The following is an 18,504-nucleotide window of genomic DNA, read 5'->3' on the forward strand; positions in this document are numbered from 1 at the left end:
ATGAAAAATCGTTCGTGCCAAACCAATCTATTAACCTTCTACGATGAAGTGAGCTGCCACCTAGATAAAGGAAAGCCTGTGGATGTGGTGTATCTGGACTTTGCGAAGCCCTTTGACACTGTTCCCCACAAACGATTACTGTACAAATTAAGGAAGGTAGGTATGGACCATAAGGTGAGTACCTGGATAGAGAACTGGCTCCAGGGGAGAGTACAGAGGGTGGTGATTAATGGGGAGTACTCGGATTGGGCGGGTGTGGAAAGTGGGGTCCCCCCCAGGGTTCTGTCCTGGGACCAATCCTGTTTAATTTATTCATAAATGATCTAGAGGAGGGGATATCTAGTACAATCTCAGTATTTGCAGATGATACTCAACTAGGCATGCCAATATCTTCTATGCAGGATGTGGAAACCTTGCAAGCAGACCTGAACAAAATAACGGGGTGGGCAACTACATGGCAGATGAGGTTTAAATGTTGAAAAATGTAAAGTAATGCACTTGGGGGCCAGAAACCAGAAAGCAAGCTACTCACTAGGGGGGGAACCTCTGGGTGAGTCTAGGATGGAAAAGGACTTGGGGGTACTGGTAGACAACAAGCTTGGCAGTGGCATGCAATGCCAAGCCGCCGCAAGCAAAGCCAACAGAATACTGGGATGTATAAAAAAGGGGATTCACTCCAGAAATAAAGAGATTATTCTCCCACTCTACAAGACTCTGGTACGGCCACATCTGGAGTATGCTGTCCAGTTCTGGGCACCGGTCCTCAGGAAGGATGTGCTAGAACTGGAGAAAGTCCAGAGAAGGGCAACAAAAATAATTAGGGGAATGGAGGACATCAGCTATGAGGAGAGACTACAAGCACTGAACCTTTTCTCTCTGGAGAAAAGACGATTGAGGGGGGATATGATATCAATGTACAAATACTGTACTGGTGACCCGAGCATAAGGAACAAACTATTCAGAGAAAGGGAATACAATAAGACACGTGGCCACTCACTAAAACTAGAGGAAAGGCGGTTTAACCTTAAAGTGCGTAAGGGGTTCTTCACTGTAAGAGCGGTAAGGATGTGCAATTCTCTTCCACAAGCAGTCGTATCAGCAGGGAGCATTGATAGTTTCAAAAAACTATTAGATGGACACCTTAAAGACCACAACATACAGGGGTATACAATATACGGTTAAAAGCAAACACACACACACACATCATAGGTTGAACTGGATGGACTGATGTCTTTTTTTCAACCTCACTAACTATGTAAGACCTGGGTCACATGCTTCAGCTGGCCAATCACAGCCATGCCATTAGTAGGCATGGCTGTGATGGCTTCTATGGCACACCAGTTAAACGCTTGTTGATTGGCTGTTGAAAGCCCGCCATTAAAACCGCGCCATTACATACAAAACAGGAAATAAAATTACCAAACACGGATTTTAAACCCGAACATACAGTAAAGTTTTCGGGTCCGTGTCAGGGTAACAAAAATCCAATTATCCGGTACGGACCCGAATAATACAGTCCGTGTTCGCTCAACACTACTCAGAACACTTTTTTCACAGTTCCTGATGAAGCGGGTTAACTGACTTGAAAAACACACTGGACTTGCCCGGGCCCACACTGTCCCTGACTTCAAAGTCGCCTGACTTTGAAGTTGGACCCCAGCGCTATTTTGGCATGACTTGCATACAACTTCTTTACCAGAAGTCAAAGCAAATGGTACCAAAGTCGGGCCAAAAGTAGTGCAGGAACCTTGTTCCCCCTTGCACAGAATGGGCTCCAACTTCCGATGCGACAAGTGCTCCAAAGTCAGAATTGTCGCATCAGTGTGAACCGGGCCTTAAAAGGCACAGGGACACATTGGACGTCCAGCAAGAACACAATGGCAGCTGAAGGCATCCAATGTGCAAAGGTGTGCATGGAAGGGCAACATACATCATACACAAAAATTTCCCAGCACACCTACCAGCTAGGCTGCAATCATGCTGCCATTGTGTTCTGCTATATATGCTCCGACTCCCAAAAATTTAGAGTTAGTACTACAGCATACAGAGGAGCTGTAACCCGGGCACTGCGGCTTCCACATTAACTTGAACTGTTCGACAGGAACAATTTGGTTTGTTTGCAGGCTAGCCGGTAAGTGTGCTGTGAAAATTGGATTTTTGTACTTACCGTAAAATCAATTTCTCTAAGTTGTTCGACGGACACAGCGCTCCATAAATCATAACTACTGGGTTATATTGCCTCCTCCAGGAGTAGGAATAGGCAGAACAATATAAACACCTGGCTACGCCCATTGGCTGTTCTCAGCTGGTAAATAACCCCCTTCTCTGCTCTAGGTATTCAGTTTAGTGGCAAGCAGTATTAAAAACTCCTTAGAGGGGTTGGTGCTGTGTCCGTCGAACTCAGAGAAATGTTTTTTACGGTAAATACAAAATCAAATCTTCTCTTTCGTTCATCGACAGACACAGCTCTTCATAAATTTTAACTACTGGGACGTCCAAAAGCAGTGCCAAAATGAAAATGAGGTGGGGGAAATATCCCAAAGCTAAACATAAGAGCCCTATCCAGGACACAGGAGCCTTAACCGGGTCACAGGTGTTATATTCTCTGTGTTGTGAGAGACACAGGACTCTGGTCTGGAACAACGGTTGTTTATTCAGGACTCTCTGTATACTCCAGCATGCATTACAGGACAGCTCTGCATATCAATACATCTCTACATGTGTCTCCAAGATGGCCACTCTGCCCCTTGACCCTTGTCATCACTCCTGGGTGGAGCCAGCCTTAAAGTGACAGTACATGTGAAACCCTTCAGGTATAACACCTTCCATCCATCCCTAAAAAAAAACAAAAAAAAAACACAATACGAGAACAGGCATAAAACAGTAACTAATAATTGTCCAATACAGTTCTCCAACTCAGGAGATTTACATGGCTTCTTCCGCGTCCGGATGTGAGAACAACTTCCAGGGACGCTACGGGGAGAACATGGCAGCGGATCACTTTCGGTGGGCCCGTCGAAAGTCTCGTAACCGCTCTTGCATTTGAAACCGGTCAGGAGGGCGACAGTGTCGTTGAGGAGGGACACCCAGGGCCTCGGGGCCGGAGGAAGATGGGCTGGCCGGAATGGACACCGGCGGGGCCAAGAGGGGATCCCCTATCTCAGAGGGTGAACAAACCTCTGGACCAGGGCTGGAGGGCTCTGTTGGAGCTGAGTTCAAAAGTTCAGAGTCTCCCCAAGCATCAGTCTCAATGCCTCCTGATCCAGTAGGAGCAGATCCTTGAGACACTGGAGGTGCAGCCGATGTCAGGGATTCGGGCAGCTGAGAACGAGGACGCAATTGGTCCGCATTCCTTCTGCAAATGGAACCATCTTCCAGGCAGACCCGATACATTTTGGGTCCCAAAGTCTCTGCGACTATAGCAGGAAGCCAACGAGTGTTGGAAGCGCCATAAGATCGAGCCCATACCTTTTGCTGGGCTGTAAAGCGGGGAATCTCGTCGTGTTCGACCCTCTTGTCTTGGGACTGCTGTACATGTTCCTGGACCGTTTGAGGGCGGAGCATATCCAAAACAGTCCATGGCTGCCGACCCAAAAGAAGTTCAGCTGGAGTTTTTCCAGTAGTTGCATGTGGTGTGGTTCTGTAAGCAGAAAGGAAGGAGTCCAGCTGCTGGGGTGACAGGGACTGTTGTTTACTTGTAGCCACAGTAGCTTTGAAATAGCGTTTGAAGGTCTGTACAAACCTTTCTGCTTGACCATTTGTAGCCGGGTGGTAAGGTGCGGTCAACTTGTGTTTGATGTTGTGGGCAGTCAGGAAACTCTGAAACTCCTGGCTTGTAAATTGTGCACCGTTGTCTGTGACAATTTCTCTGGGGTATCCAAACGTAGCAGCGAGATGTAACAGTATGGAAATCGTCACCTTAGTCGTTGGCTGGGTAACAGGAATGACCTCAGGCCACTTTGAATGGGCATCAATAATGATCAAAAAGGTGTGTCCTCTGATCGGGCCTGCAAAGTCCAAGTGTAGGCGAAACCAGGGGACCGTGGGCCAAGTCCAGGGCTGGACGCACCCTCGAGGAGGGTCTCTTGCAGTTTGTGCACATCCAGCACACGCATTCACATATGTCGTGATATCGGAGTCGAGGTTCGGCCACCACACATAGCCTCTGGCCTTTTGTTTCATACATGTGCCCCCGGGATGACCAGTATGTAGCAAGTCCAGAATGTGTCTCCGGAGGGTCTGTGGAACGATCACTCAGTCTCCCCATAAAACACAGTTGCCAGCCACAGTTAATTCCAGACGCCTACGGAAGTAAGGTTCATAATCCTGTGTGACAGTTGCAGGCCAACCGTACCGTACCCAGGAGAGTATTGTCTGAAGGAAGGTATCCTTGGCTGTATGGGCTGCTACTTCCCCGGAAGACAGAAAGGACAGGCTGGTGTAACGACAACTCTTGACAGGTGGAGAAGAGTCTGTTAATGTCCTTGTCAGCCGGGACATGGCGTCCGCATTAGCACTGGCATCATGGCTGCGATACTGGATTTTGTAGCTATATGCTCCCAAGAATAGGGCATAGCGTTGAAGACGGGCCGCAGTCGTCTGGGAGATGCCTTTGTCAGGGCTAAAGATCTGAAGGAGTGGTTTATGATCAGTCAGTATGGTGAATTCCCTACCATACAGGTAAAGATGAAACTTTTTAATTGCCCATATGAGCGCCAGAGCCTCTTTGTCAATGTGAGAGTAATTGCTTTCTGCTCTTGTCAAGGACCTGGAGGCGAATGCCACAGGTTTCTCTGACCCATCTGGTAAAACGTGAGATAGTACAGCCCCTAGACCATAGGGTGAGGCATCACAAGCCAAGGTGAGAGGCCTTTGGAGGTCATAGTGCACGAGCATGCGTGACGCCAACAGCTTTCGCTTAGAAACTTCAAAAGCACGTTGGCATGCAGCCGACCAGTTCCATCTGGAGTGTTTCTCCAAAAGCTTGTTCAACGGAAACAAAGTGTGTGCTAGATCCAGCAGGAATTTGTGGTAATAGTTCATCAAGCCCAGTTATGATCGCAGCTGTTGGACGTTGGTTGGGGCTGGAGCTTTTACTAAAGCATCAACTTTGGCTTCCGTGGTGTGTATACCCTCTGCATCCACAAGGTGGCCACAAAACTCCAATTTAGGTACCATGAATTGGCATTTCGCTAAGTTCACTTTTAGACCCTGCTCTTGGAGTCTGGCCAACACAAGCTCCACGTTACGCTTGTGTTCCTGGTCCGTCAGGCCCGTGATGAGCATGAGTTGAGAATTTAGTGCCATGCGGAAATCGCCACAAATGCGTAAGTCCCCATTCGCTTTCTTTACTGGTACAACTGGTGATGGCCACTCGCTGTGCTCTACCTTTGAGATGACACCTTGTTCCTCCAGCCGGCTTAGTTCAGCTTCCACACCTGCTCGGAGTGCGAAAGGTACCGTCCGAGCTTTGAAGAACCTAGGCTGGGCATTGGGTTTCAGCCTGAGTCTCACACAGTCATGCTTTATTTTCCCCAAATGGTTATCAAAGACTTGTGGGAATCGCTGTTTCAGGGATTCCACCCATCCCTCTTTATCTCCTGATGGGATGGTCACGGTTTTGCAGGGGTTAATGGCGATGTCTGGCATGCCAAAGTGAGCAATCCAGTCTCTCCCAAAGAGAGGGGGTCCCCCATGTTCTAGGATATACAATGGCATTCTCTTTGTCTGACCCTTGTAGGATACCTGTACTTTCACGTAACCCAGTGGGTGGAGTATCTGCTTTGAGTATGTCTGCAGTTTAATTGGTGTTGGACGGACAGTTGTTCGGATCAGAAGTTTTCTCCATTGTTTCTGGGTGATAACTGAAACTGCCGCTCCTGTGTCTACATCCATCTTGAGTTTCTTTCCTTCCACGGTTACCTCTACAGTCATTGCTGAGGGTGCTGAATGCATATGATGTATGTCCAATCTGTGGAGCACTTCCTCATCCTCTGATTCAGATGACGATGTATATCTTCCCACCATATATGCCTTTGTCCTGGTGTTCAGAGGTTGTTTATTTCGCACCTTCTTACTACAGCAGACTCGTTTCAGATGGCCTGCCTTTCCACAACTTCCTCTTTAACCTGGGGGTTCAATCTGCTCTGGGGGTTCAATGCCTCTGTATCTTTCACAGCCATTTCCATCACTGAAGCTATCTCAATTGCCTTTGTAAGGGTAAGGTCTTTCTCTGTTAACAGTCTCTTTTGGCTAGACTCACTATTTAGTCCCATGACAAACTTATCCCTCAGTGCAGTTGGTAAATACTCCCCAAAAGAACAGGTTGAGGCTAGTCTGCGAAGGGCGAGCACATAAGTCTTAATATCTTCACCCGGCTGCTGCTGCCGCTGATAGAACCGGAATCTTTCTGCAATCTCTAGTGGTTTAGGCTGGAAGTGATTTCCTAACAGTGTCAGGAGCTCTGCCAAAGTCTTAGTTGCTGGTTTTTCAGGGAAAAGGAGATCCCTAAGCGTGTCATATGTCCTAGCACCAACCACTGTCAGAAATACTGCTACTTGCCTGTCGCCTGGGATGGCATTTGCACAGAAATATTGTTCTAATCTTTCAATCCAGGAGCTCCACGATGTCTGTTCGCCATCAAATTCACTTAATGTCCCGATCAATGACATTTTCCTGCTGGGCTCTGTGGGTTTTGTATTCAGCTGACAATCCAGAGTTTTTTTTCTTCCTTTCCTTTCTCACACGGATAGTAACCTTGTAAATCCCATCCTCGTCGCCACTGTTATATTCTCCGTGTTGTGAGAGACACAGGACTCTGGTCTGGAACAACGGTTGTTTATTCAGGACTCTCTGTACACTCCAGCATGCATTACAGGACAGCTCTGCATATCAATACATCTCTACATGTGTCTCCAAGATGGCCACTCTGCCCCTTGACCCTTGTCATCACTCCTGGGTGGAGCCAGCCTTAAAGTGACAGTACATGTGAAACCCTTCAGGTATAACAACAGGAGCCCCATCTGAAAAAAAACATGTAAAGAAAAAAACCCCTCAAGTGGGAACAGCCCCTCTTAAACAGCAGCCTGCAAAACTTTGCGGCCAAAAGAAGCATCCGCAGATGCCAAAGTATCTAATTTTGTGAAAATATGCACCGACCACCAAGTGGCCGCCTTGAAACTTGAGATATTGATGCTTGATGATGGAAGGCCCAGGAAGTACTCAGCGTCTGAGTAGAATGCACAGTGATAAGGAAAGAGGGAACCTGACCTTTAATAGAATAGGCCTGAGTTACCGTGTCTGATCTATCTGGAGATGGTAGCCGAAGAAGTGGCCAGCCCTTTCCTTGGTCCGTCTGCAAACCACAAAGATCAAGTCTGACCGCCGAAAGGAATCTGTAGCTGCCAGATATACCCGAATCGCCGGAACCACATCCAAGGTATGCAAGGCAAATTCCTTGGGATGAGCCAGCTTGGGACACAAGGAAGTCAACACAATATCCTCTATAAAATGGAAGTCAGAGACAATTGTGGACAGGAATGACGGACAGGGACGAAGAACTTTATCCCTATGGACCACTAAATAGGGACTACGACAGGATAAGGCTTCCAACTATGATACCCTGCGGGCCGAGATAATAGCCATCAAGAATGCCACCTTCTGGGACAATGTAGGCAAGAGAATCTCCCGAAATATTCTCAAATGGAGATTTCTGGAGAACCGAGAGCACCAAGTGTAAATCCCATGGTGGTAAGAGAGACCGTAAAGGTGGAGCCACATGTCGAACCCCTGAATGAAGGTACGAACTAAAGAATGCGTGGCTAGGGGTTGCTGAAGAAGATTGCCAAGGCAGACACCTGGTTCTTGATGGTACTCAAGGCCAACTTCTGTTGAAGAAAGGCTAAGATCCAAGCCACAGAGAAGGATCAAGGATGAGCGCCAATCGACTAACACCAAGAAATGTACACTTTCCACGTACAATGGTATATCTTGCTGGAAGACTACTTCCTCGCCTTCACCATAGTAGGGATCGCTGATCCAGACAAGCCTCTATCCCTCAGTACCTGGCTTTCAATAGCTAAGCCATTAAAACCAGCGACTGTAAAGCAGGATGGTAGATCAGACCTGGGGACATTTTCAGCCACTAGAATGATTGGAAGACCCTCGCCCCTGATTCCTTGTAGGAACCGCAGAAGAAGCTTGAGCCGAGGATGATACAGTGGCTCTAGGACGTCTGCGGCATCTGCCACCTTTGGAGCCGAACCTGCCAAAAGGAGCTGCATGTAGGGCTGTGCAAAAAGAACTTTCTTGAAGGTGGATACAACCAGACCCAGAACCTGTATACGAATTCGGGAGAGAAACTGTCTGTGGGACAGCAGCCAGTGAATCACAGCCTGTGGTTCCTGAAGTTTGTCCAGAGGAAGGACCACCCTGGTCAGAATTAAACTCAGACCTATGTAAATCAATTTCCTGGACAGGGATTGGGGGAACCTTTAGTAGTTCGGATGCAATCCGAACCATTGCAGGAATTATATCTGCACAAGGGGACTTAGGGCCCAAAAACCCCCCAAATGGACAGAGTTTGCCCCCCTCTTTCTGGGTACCCCCAAAATAATAATTTTGTAGGTCCCCTTGACGCTCACGAAGGAGGTCCACAGGGCCGGAAAGCAGCGAAGATGTCCCCCCCCCCCACCACAGTAATGGGCAGGGGCAGACCTTCACGCTAAAGGGGTCTTGTCTGTGGGTCTGGAGAAGCTTACTAAGCTTACCAGACCAAGGTTCCTTAGAACCTCCTGGGGAAGACTTGAGAGATCTATTTCCCTTATTCTCAGTCCCGGAAGCAAAAAATAATTTTCTATGAGCTGAGAAGGAGGGCCTTCGTATGCGATGAGGCTTCTTCCCTTTCCTAGACTGTGGCAGGAAGGTACTCTCCCCCCCCCAATGAGACCCTTAATGATGTCATCCAGAGTAGCCCCAAACAGGCGATCGCCTTGAAAGGGCAGATCAATGAGAGCTATCTTGGAGGCTTGGTCTGCGGACCAATACTTAAGCCACAGCATGCGCTTAACACTGCTGAAACAGAAAGTTTGGACAGCACAAGAGCTGTATCCAAAGCTGCATCATAAATAAACTGCAACTGGACCAACTGGTCCGCCAAGCCAACATGAGCATCAGGAACCTGCTCACTCCCCCAGGCCCTGGTGCAGAAGCTTGGCCCATTCAGTTAGGGTCTAAGACACCAGGACCGAGGCCAAGACTGGCTGCAATGCCGAACCAGTCATAGTAAACATGCTGCATGCCACTGCCTCCACTTTGCTGTCAGCAGGGTCTTTAATGGATGGGGATTCCTCTACTAGGATCATGGTTGCTTTATTCAACCTGGAAACAGGAGGGTCCACCTTTTTTAAAAGTGATTACTCAAAGGTGTAACATACTGAGAAATGTTTGGGTACCACAAAGGGTAGCTTTGGTTGTTCCCACTCCTTATAGATAAACCTGTCAAAATAAGGCAGATAAGGGAACACCTTTGGCATGCAAGGTGACTTTTGCGTACCAAAAGACACAGCCACGTCCGTGGCCACATAAGCCATATCCTAAATTTTTAAAGTTTTACGCACTGCAGTAATAAGTGCGCTTTTTCATTGGCTGCTGCGATTGTGGAGGATTTATCCTCACTATCGGGGGGCGTGATATTAAGCCCCTCTGGAAAGGCTGCGTCCATGGCAGCATCAGGCTCACAATCAGATGAGACAGACTGAGCAGGGGAAGGTGGGGGACGCTTCCTCCTGGACCTTTGCCCACACACCACTTCCACCCCGGATACCAAGGTCTGTAGTTCCACCCCGGATACCAAGGTCTGTAGGACCGCTGCCAGCGCAACCATGGGAAGCTGGGGTTCCGAGCGACCTGCCATCTTCATGAGGGGGGGGGGGTCAGTGGGGGAGATGTGACCCTGAGGTTCCATGGGGAAAAGAGGACCTTGCAGAACAAAATATCTTTTGGCACCACTAAAGGATTCCCCCAATGCTCAGGGTACCCATCAGCAGAGAGAGAGATAACAGGGACTCCCAAGTACTGACTGGAGGAGTGCCGCAACTTGGACCCAGCAACCCATTGACACCATCTGCTTTGTATATCCCGGGGACAGGAAGAAGAAGGAGGAGTTCTGACCCTCTCCACGAGTTTCCAGCGTCCCCGGACAATATTTGGGGGACTGCTGCACCCTATGCACTGGGGACCCCCAAACTGCACCATACCCACACACAGTAGGGAATGCACCCAAGGGTCTCCACTGCAACCTCTACACTGGAACCCCCCCCCCCCCATACCGCCAGGGCATTACACCCACAACCCCCAAGACTTTTACAGAAAGGGAATGGTGGGGGAGACACCCAGGGGTCTCCTCTGCCTGCCCTGTGACCCCCACCAGTCTGCAGGGGGGGGGCAGGCCCGACCATCCCATGGGGGATAACCGTGTCCACCCCAAAACCGCCCAAAGGGGAGAGGGGGGACTGTACTTGCCCTTCCATGCTGTGTGTAATGCTCTAGACAGTACTTCCCACCACCGAAGTGGGGGAGCTGTCGGCCAATGGAACGCTGCGACTCGGACCAGCACACGGTCGTATGCGACCCTGCGACACATTTAAAATCGCCAGCCTCTGTCCATGAGACTATGTCGCTGCCGACCTAGCACATAGCTGCGGTCTGCACGTGTTTGCTGGCTGGGCAGGAGGGTCCACTAGATCTAGATTATCCAGCCCATCCCCAGCCCGGCAGTTGAATGTAGATCTCCCAAGGGAATAAACAAAAAAGATGCAAGGAAGGAGAAAAAAATTGCTAGGACCAGAGATCCCAGCAGGGAACCTAGGTCCTTACTCCCGACTACACAGATTAAAAACTGAATACCTAGAGCAGAGAAGGGGGTTATATACCAGCTGAGGATGGCCCTTGGGCGTAGCCAGGTGCTTTTTTTGTTCTGCCTAGTCCTACTCCTGGAGAAGGCAATATAACCCAGTAGTTATGATTTATGGAGCGATGTGTCCATCGATGAACGAAAGAGAAATTTTTTTTTGTTTGTGATATTGTGGCTTCAGCATGGTTACAGTTTGAGGCAAAGTCTCAAATACTCACGATATCCAGACAGCTGTTAACTAATGAGTGTCAGTGACAAGAGGGTCAGAGGGCCAAAAGTGACCAAAGTCACAGTAGGCAGGAAGTACAAACGTTCTACGTGGCTCCTTGCAGTAGAAGCAGCAGGAGGTAGATGCTTCTTTGACGCTGTATTGTGGGAAAGAAAGCACTCAATGCATGCAACACTTTACTCAGAGTAGCACAAGTGCAGAGGCAATGCCAGGGACTCTTGATCTGGAAAGTGCTCCACAGCCAATTTAACCAGAACGGTGTCTGGAAAATGCCCCACAAGGAACCAAGTGCCCAAAGGTTACTTCCAAGCGATCGCCACAACATCTGGTATAGCGTATTATGGATGTGATATGGTCCAAGAGACAGGCTGACAATGGTGCCAGATAGGTGCAAACCAGAGGGGAAACCTCTGGCAGTGGTATAGAGAAGAGTCCGAATTGAAAAAAAAAAATTTGCCAGAAAGTCAAAGGGTAGTCTTAAAAACAGCCGAGCTGACAAAAAGGCACCCGGTTTCCTTGGATGCTAGAAAATAAATGAAAAAACTGAAGCCCAATACTAATAGGGAGCATTATACCCTTTGCTGGTGTTCTTTTTGTGTTTCCAGCAGTATAATCGGTTTAAGACTTTGTGTCCCTCAATGGACGATAAAAAAAAAAAAAAATGTGTTTTCCTTTTCTTTAGTAGAAGGCTAGCACTTCAGTACAGTACCCAGATCATTTTATCCTGGTTGCAAATTTTGTTAGTTACTTTTTTCTGGTAAAAGCATTGTCAGCAAGACAGGAAGTGAAGGTAGATATCGCTAACAGATAGTAGCAAAAACGCAATAGGAGTTCTAATCCTTCCTTGCTCTATCCAAAACTAGGAACATTAGGAGAACTACACACATATTTTGAGGGCAATACCTACAGACTGTACCTTGGATATGAATAACTGTCCTGTGCACATACAAAAACCCTAGTAACAGAGTACATATGCCACACACATTGGAGTTAAAGAATATGTAAACCCAACATTTCATATTCCTGATGTGCATGTTATACCATGTACGTGTATATATAAAAGTATCCTGTTGTCTTTGTATTGCTTTCTTTATGTGAAATCCCTGGTGTTCCTGTCAGTCCCTCTGCTTTCCTAATAAAAACTGATCACACTAAGCAGGAGAACACACCATGGTCAGTTCTCTAGCTATGCTGGGAACTTGCAACCCATTCACACTTGTGTGACTTGTCATGTGACTTTGGACATTAAAGCAGAGTTCCGGCCACAGAATCGTTTTTTTTTTTTTTAATACCTCCCAAACAGTGACCCACCAACCTTTATATATCAGCTAATCCTGGGTTATACCGTTAAATAACAGTTAGGCAATCCTAAAATCTTACTTTATATAATTTTTGCAGAGCGCCGCCATCTTTGTCCAGGTTACACGAGTCCTTAGTGGGGAAATGTCTGCCCTGCTTCTGGTGGGAGGAGGCCTGTGAATCCAGCGCGAAATCTCGCGCATGCCCAGTACTATACGATCGACATAGTACTGGGTTTCCATAGGGACGGCAGCTCTGCCTAACATCGCGTCATTCCCGGTTTGGAAATAACGCGATGAGAGGAGCGGCCGGACGCCTACGTCATTGCCCATTGCATCCTGGGAGCGACGAGTAAGAGCTCCCAGGACGCGTTGCGGGACAGGAAGTGACGGCGCGGGCCGCGCGGCAGAGGAAGGAGGAAGTGGATGTCAAGGTGAGTATATTATCCTCTGTAAAGGTAAGTAAAAAAAAAAAAAAATGCCGGGAATATCCAATTCTTGCTCATGGAAGGATAAGGAAGCAGATGCCATAAAATGTAAAGGCATGATTTCCTGCCCGGAACTCCGCTTTAAAGTCGCATGACAAATCCTAACCTATGTTCTCCCAATGATAATTATTCATATATGAGCGACTTAAAGTCACAACAACTTCAAAGTAGTTCATGCATTACTTTGGTCTAGCTTTCATGCAACTTGAGAGCTAAAGATTTCAATGTTAACCCTCAAAGGTTGCATAAAGGTGGTACCTGAATGTTTTACATGCAACAGTGGGTCAGACTTTGGACTACAATCACATCCAAGTCGCACACATCCAAAGTTGCATCAAAAGTTGCATGACTTTAGAGTCACACAAGTGTGAACGGAGCTTTAGTCTGCTCTGCTCCAAATTGAAGACTTGACCTGACCCCCCCCCCCCCCCATGCACAGCCATTTACTGTGAAGCTTAGTGTGCTGCTGCTTCTCCTCCCCATGCTCTTATACAACTGAGAACAGAGGGAATGTGGAATAAAAAATGGTGTTTATACTGTTTTTTTTTTTTTTTAATATCTATACACAAATGTTTTGCCTTTCATTTCTATGTTAAACTGAATGGGTTGCTTTACAAGGTGATGGTTTACAATCACTTTAAGCTGGTCAGAATCAAGTTTCATAGTCTTTATTTTAGCAAAATGTCTCAGAATAAATCATATAGAGAATCAGAAGATCTCACCATCATGTGTCATTTTGTAAGCAAGCTCCCTGGTTTCTTCAAGACTTTTCATTCTTTTCCAAATCCTGTTTGCTTCACTCACTGTAAACTACAGAGAAAAAAAAGCAACTGTTTATGTATATAATCACATGTACATTCAAACAGGGAATCATAAAAACTTGATGGAAAAAAAAAAATAAATCAATATCAGCTCAAGTGACATCATACTAATGTATTATTTCTGGACTCCTGACAAACCTCTAAATACAGTTAAAATAAATATACACGTCTGCTATGGATCTTAATCACGTTCAGTCATTTTTGTGACTAAAGTGTGTGTATCCCCAATTTTATCGTTCAATTTTATATAGATTAGGAATAGGTAAAACTGGACAGTTTATATTTTGCTGTCTGTCTCCTATTCGGGCAATTCCCATTTCCTGTTGTGAAGATAAAACAGGAAGTTAGAGAAAATTTCAACAAAGTGAGAGTAATTGACAGAACATGTGTTCGCATTGGAAGACCACCGTAAAATGTTGGATTTTCTAACATGTAAAACAAGCTGTTGGGAGGTGCCCTGTCTCTCGATCCACCACTATTTGCTTTTCAGAGGGGTGGCAAGGGCAGCTGCTCATCTGAATGAGTTAATAAAGAATTTGAATAAGGCCCCTTTCACACAGGCGGACCGTTCAGATCCGCCTGTCCGTTTTTTTGGCGGATCTGAACGGTCCCCCCATGCATTCCTATGGGGCATCGGATGTCAGCGGAGACATGTCCGCTGACATCCGACCCGATCCGATCCGTCAAATCTGGACGGATGGAAACCCTATTTTCCATCCGTCCAGCGGATCGGATGGCATCGGATGAAAACGGACAAACGGTCCGTTCCCATCCGATTTCCCCCATAGAGATACATGGGGAACCGAAAGCTGTGTCTCCGCTCACAGCGCGGAGACACAGCTGTCATCCTCCTGCTCTGCGGGGGATCGGCGGCTCGATCCCCCGCTGAGAAAAACGGACTCTGTCCAACGGACGGAGTGTGTGAAAGGAGCCTAATAAAACAGTTTGGGACTTTAAATGAGGCACAAGTCAGGTAAGGCTCAGCGTCTCCATCCCTGTATATGGGAAATGAGGAAAAAGGTTTGGGACTTTAAATGAGGTGCGTAAGAACAACCGGCCCTTAGTAAATATACTCACCGACCAGTCTGGTTTTAAAACTGAATTGACCTGTCTAACAATGTATGTTAAAAACAGGGGTTTAGGTAACACACATTTGCAAATGCATGTGTAAGCTGCAAGGCCCCTTCACGGCACCCTATATTGCTTGCAGTCCTAACACTACTAATTTATAAGTGTCTCCACAGTGGGAGCACATGCAAGCTAATGGATAGATGAGGGACAGGTGGGCCTGGAGGTAGCCCAGACCCCCTCCCCTAAGTGGCCCCTGCTCCCATCTAAAGACTGGTTGGTGAGTATATATATACATATATATATATATATATATATACATACACACACACATACATAGGGATGGTTGTTTCACGCACCTTATTTAAAGTCCCAAACCTTTTTCCTCATTTTTAAAAAAATAATTACCTTCCTGCATGCAGCCTGCTGGCTGGACAATAAGAAAGCAGCAACATACTAATTAATCATGTGTTCCGCTTACTCTAATTTCTCCTTTGGTCAGCACATGTGCAAGAAGCAGAACCTCCTGTCACCTTCTCTAATTTTGAGTTTCAGATAGTTATGACAGCTGTGTGTAAAAATACATTAAATCATTTTTAAGGCAAGAAAAAAAATTACATCAAATAGGGTTTATTTTTTTTTTTTAAATTCGGTCTTGTTCAGGTTCAAAGGATAAGTTCACCTTTTGTAACATGTTACACCCATATTCAGGGTGTAACATGCCAAATGTTACGAACGGACCTCCTCGATCCCCAATCTGACAGCTAGCGAGGATCTTCTCCCCCCTCCCTCCCCCTAGCTGTTAAAAATAAAAAAAAAAATACATGGCCAAGCGGGGCTCCGCCTGCCAGGCCGCTTCATTCATTCACAGTGTCCTGTGAATAGAAAGCTGCAAGGTCCGGCAGCCTTTGCGACTGATGGCTTGTTGCTTTCAACTAACTTCCACGGCGCTGTGGAGTTCATTGTCTCTTCCTGTCAGAATGTATCTGCTTGCCCGTATGGGATCTGCTGGGTACCTGCATGGCACCATTGATCTGATGATCCCTAGCGCAGTGCTTTACAGGCTCCCAAAAAAAAAAACATATGCACTTTTTTTTTACCTGCAAAAAAAATGTGCAATAATCTTTTTTGAAAAAGTGAACTTCTCCTTTAGAAATTTTTTTCACATATCTTTTAGGCCCCTTTCACACGGGCACCTCCGTGAAGCGGGATCAGTTTGCTCACTGGTGGATCTCTCCACTGATCCCGCTGTCCACTATGCAGAGCGGACACGGACATAGCCCACTCTCGTCTATGGGACAATCAGATGGGAACAGACCGCCTGTCTGTTTCCATCTGATCTGCCAGATAAATAGATAAAATAGTCACCTGCTGTAGGTCTTGATGCACCAGCTCTCGTTCTCCACGATTATTTTTGTACCATATTGGAACATGCTCTACCTCAATTTCACGGTCTGCAGAAGCGAAAAAATTCCCTAAAGTCTTAACAACTAGTTTTGCTCTGACAAAGCCAGCCTGGCCCTCAGGAAGAACAAAATTGACAGTGTATGCTGTAAGTCCAGAGGGGTTTATCTTCTGCCTTTGAGAATATCTGTGAGACATAAACAGAGAATGAAGCACAGTGAAATCACCAATTTAGTTACACTCTGGATGCAGGGACTGCCACAATCCAGAGCACATATTCTACTTCTTAATTGCATAAAACATCGCAATATGGGCTCCGCTGAGAACTATATGTAAATAAAACAGACATGTAATAAGTTCCAAAATGAAGAATCTTTCGGTCCGGTCTCTAGCTTTTATCCAGCTAAGTGTGTTGAAGACAGCCTGGACCAGAGTCAGTAGCAGTTTTCCCAGCATGAACTGCATTGCTAATATATATGCAAATATAGAGGAATGGATCAGGTGAGTAAAGCCGGCCATACACGGTGCAAATTTCTTTCCTGCAACCACAGGTTGCAGGAAAGAAATTTGCTTGATTCCCCCATCAACACAGACAGTGCTGATGTGGGAAAGCCTCCTGCAGAGCCATTATATTCTCCTGGTGGGAGGGGCGGGAGAAGCCACCCATCCCAGGAGAAGACAATAATTATTTCTAGCGGCTATAACAGCAGCTAGCGATGATTGCACCTAAAATCCGGCAGGCTGGTTTTACTCAAGTTGATAAAGTTGATCAACTTGGTACAATTCAGCCTTCCCATAAATGGTTAGAATCTTGGCAGGTCCCTGCTGAACCGCCGAGATATGAACCGTGTATGGCCTTGCCTAAAACACCAATTTAGAATCATTTTTACTTTTAAAGGCTCCAAGAATGTGGAGAGCAAGAGGCTCCAATAGGGATATCTTAGTTCACACTGGATGGCAATACACAATTGATGACAATACTAGATAACACACCGGAGGACATCCGTAGATGGCAAGATAGAAAAAAGAAAAAGTGCATCAGCAGTTTGTATAAAGATTGTATATTCAACTTGTACAGCAGTCAACTGAGGAAAAATAAATTTGTGTTTTAAGGTTTGTGGTCTTTTTTTACTTTCTTTTGTTTACAAGGGAGGTGTAGGATGTGAGAGATGGTGAGGATGAGGGGGGGATAGGCTGAGATTTGAAAGGTATGTCCAAGGAGGAGAATTTACCCTAGTATATGGTATAGTTGAGGTGGAGCCAATATTCAGGAGAGGTTTGCTAATCAATCGAGTAGAACAAAGTATTTTTTTCATTTGTGCCTTTCCAAGACCATATTAGATCTTCCATTGTCATAATCTCATGGAGTCTTATTAACCATTGAACAAAATTGGCAAACTTTTCTAGAGGGCTGAAATTTACATCTACTGCATTTGTTAAAATTATTATTTCTAGGCATTTTTTTGAACAGGGGACAGAGGTGAAATAGGCGGGTTAGGGGGTTTCCCTTTAAAAGAAAATCGTGAAATCATGCAGATGATCAGAAAAGACGAAAGATGGCTACAGTGTGGCTCTGTTTGGGAGGGCATCCATGGACGTCCTCCCAGAACCACTTCCCCCTGGTACGTGCTCTGTGATCGCTGAGTTCTTCGGACACTAGTAGTAGGTAGGACAGTAGGTAATCTTTGTACAGTCATACAATTAAACTTACAATTTTCCAGTCTCTTGGAAAGCCAGTGAATGAAAAGTTTTACAGGTGACATTTTTAGGAAATAGGTTGAAAGCAAAATTTGCAATGGATTTGTTGAATGTCGCATACAGAAAACGTAGATCTGGTCTCTTCTCTGCATACTTAATGAGAGTGGAGGTTTTTCCAGTACCTACAGTAAAATATAAGAGAATGAACAGAAATATAATATTTCAAAGAGACCATAGGGAGACTGTTTTTCTATACTAAAGAAAACCATTTCTTAATGCTTATACCTGTAACCCCCATTGGAGAGCAGTAACTGTGAAAGAACTTCGCTTACGGAAGTGATCAGGCCAGAGGTGAGGGTACACATAACACTAAGCAGCACACAACCAGGCCAGGACTATAACACTATTACAGAGAATTAACCCTTCACTGTCCACTGTCCACAAGTATATTTTAGGGGGTAAGTCTAAAATATACTTGTAGCCTAAGGATGCAGACTCCACACCAAACTCACTCATCCATGTGTTTTTGGGCCTTGCTTTGTGCACTGGTCCAAATAATTTGGTGGAGGGGGGATTATGGTGTGGG

General features: G+C 46.2%; 1 protein-coding gene across 1 annotated transcript in view; it reads right to left on the reverse strand.

The window, feature by feature from the left end:
- Positions 1-18,504, reverse strand: part of FBH1 (F-box DNA helicase 1) — a 154,659-nt gene that overhangs the window by 68,356 nt on the left and 67,799 nt on the right. The window contains exons 9-11 of the mRNA XM_082253201.1: positions 17,932-18,100; positions 16,185-16,407; positions 13,650-13,737 (exon numbers count right to left, since the gene is read on the reverse strand). Of these exons, the coding sequence (XP_082109327.1) occupies positions 13,650-13,737; positions 16,185-16,407; positions 17,932-18,100 (480 nt within the window). The remainder of the gene's footprint in view (positions 1-13,649; positions 13,738-16,184; positions 16,408-17,931; positions 18,101-18,504) is intronic.

This window comes from Pelophylax lessonae (genome assembly GCF_965119305.1).
Source record: "Pelophylax lessonae genome assembly, chromosome: 4".
Classification (NCBI taxonomy): Eukaryota; Metazoa; Chordata; class Amphibia; order Anura; family Ranidae; genus Pelophylax; species Pelophylax lessonae.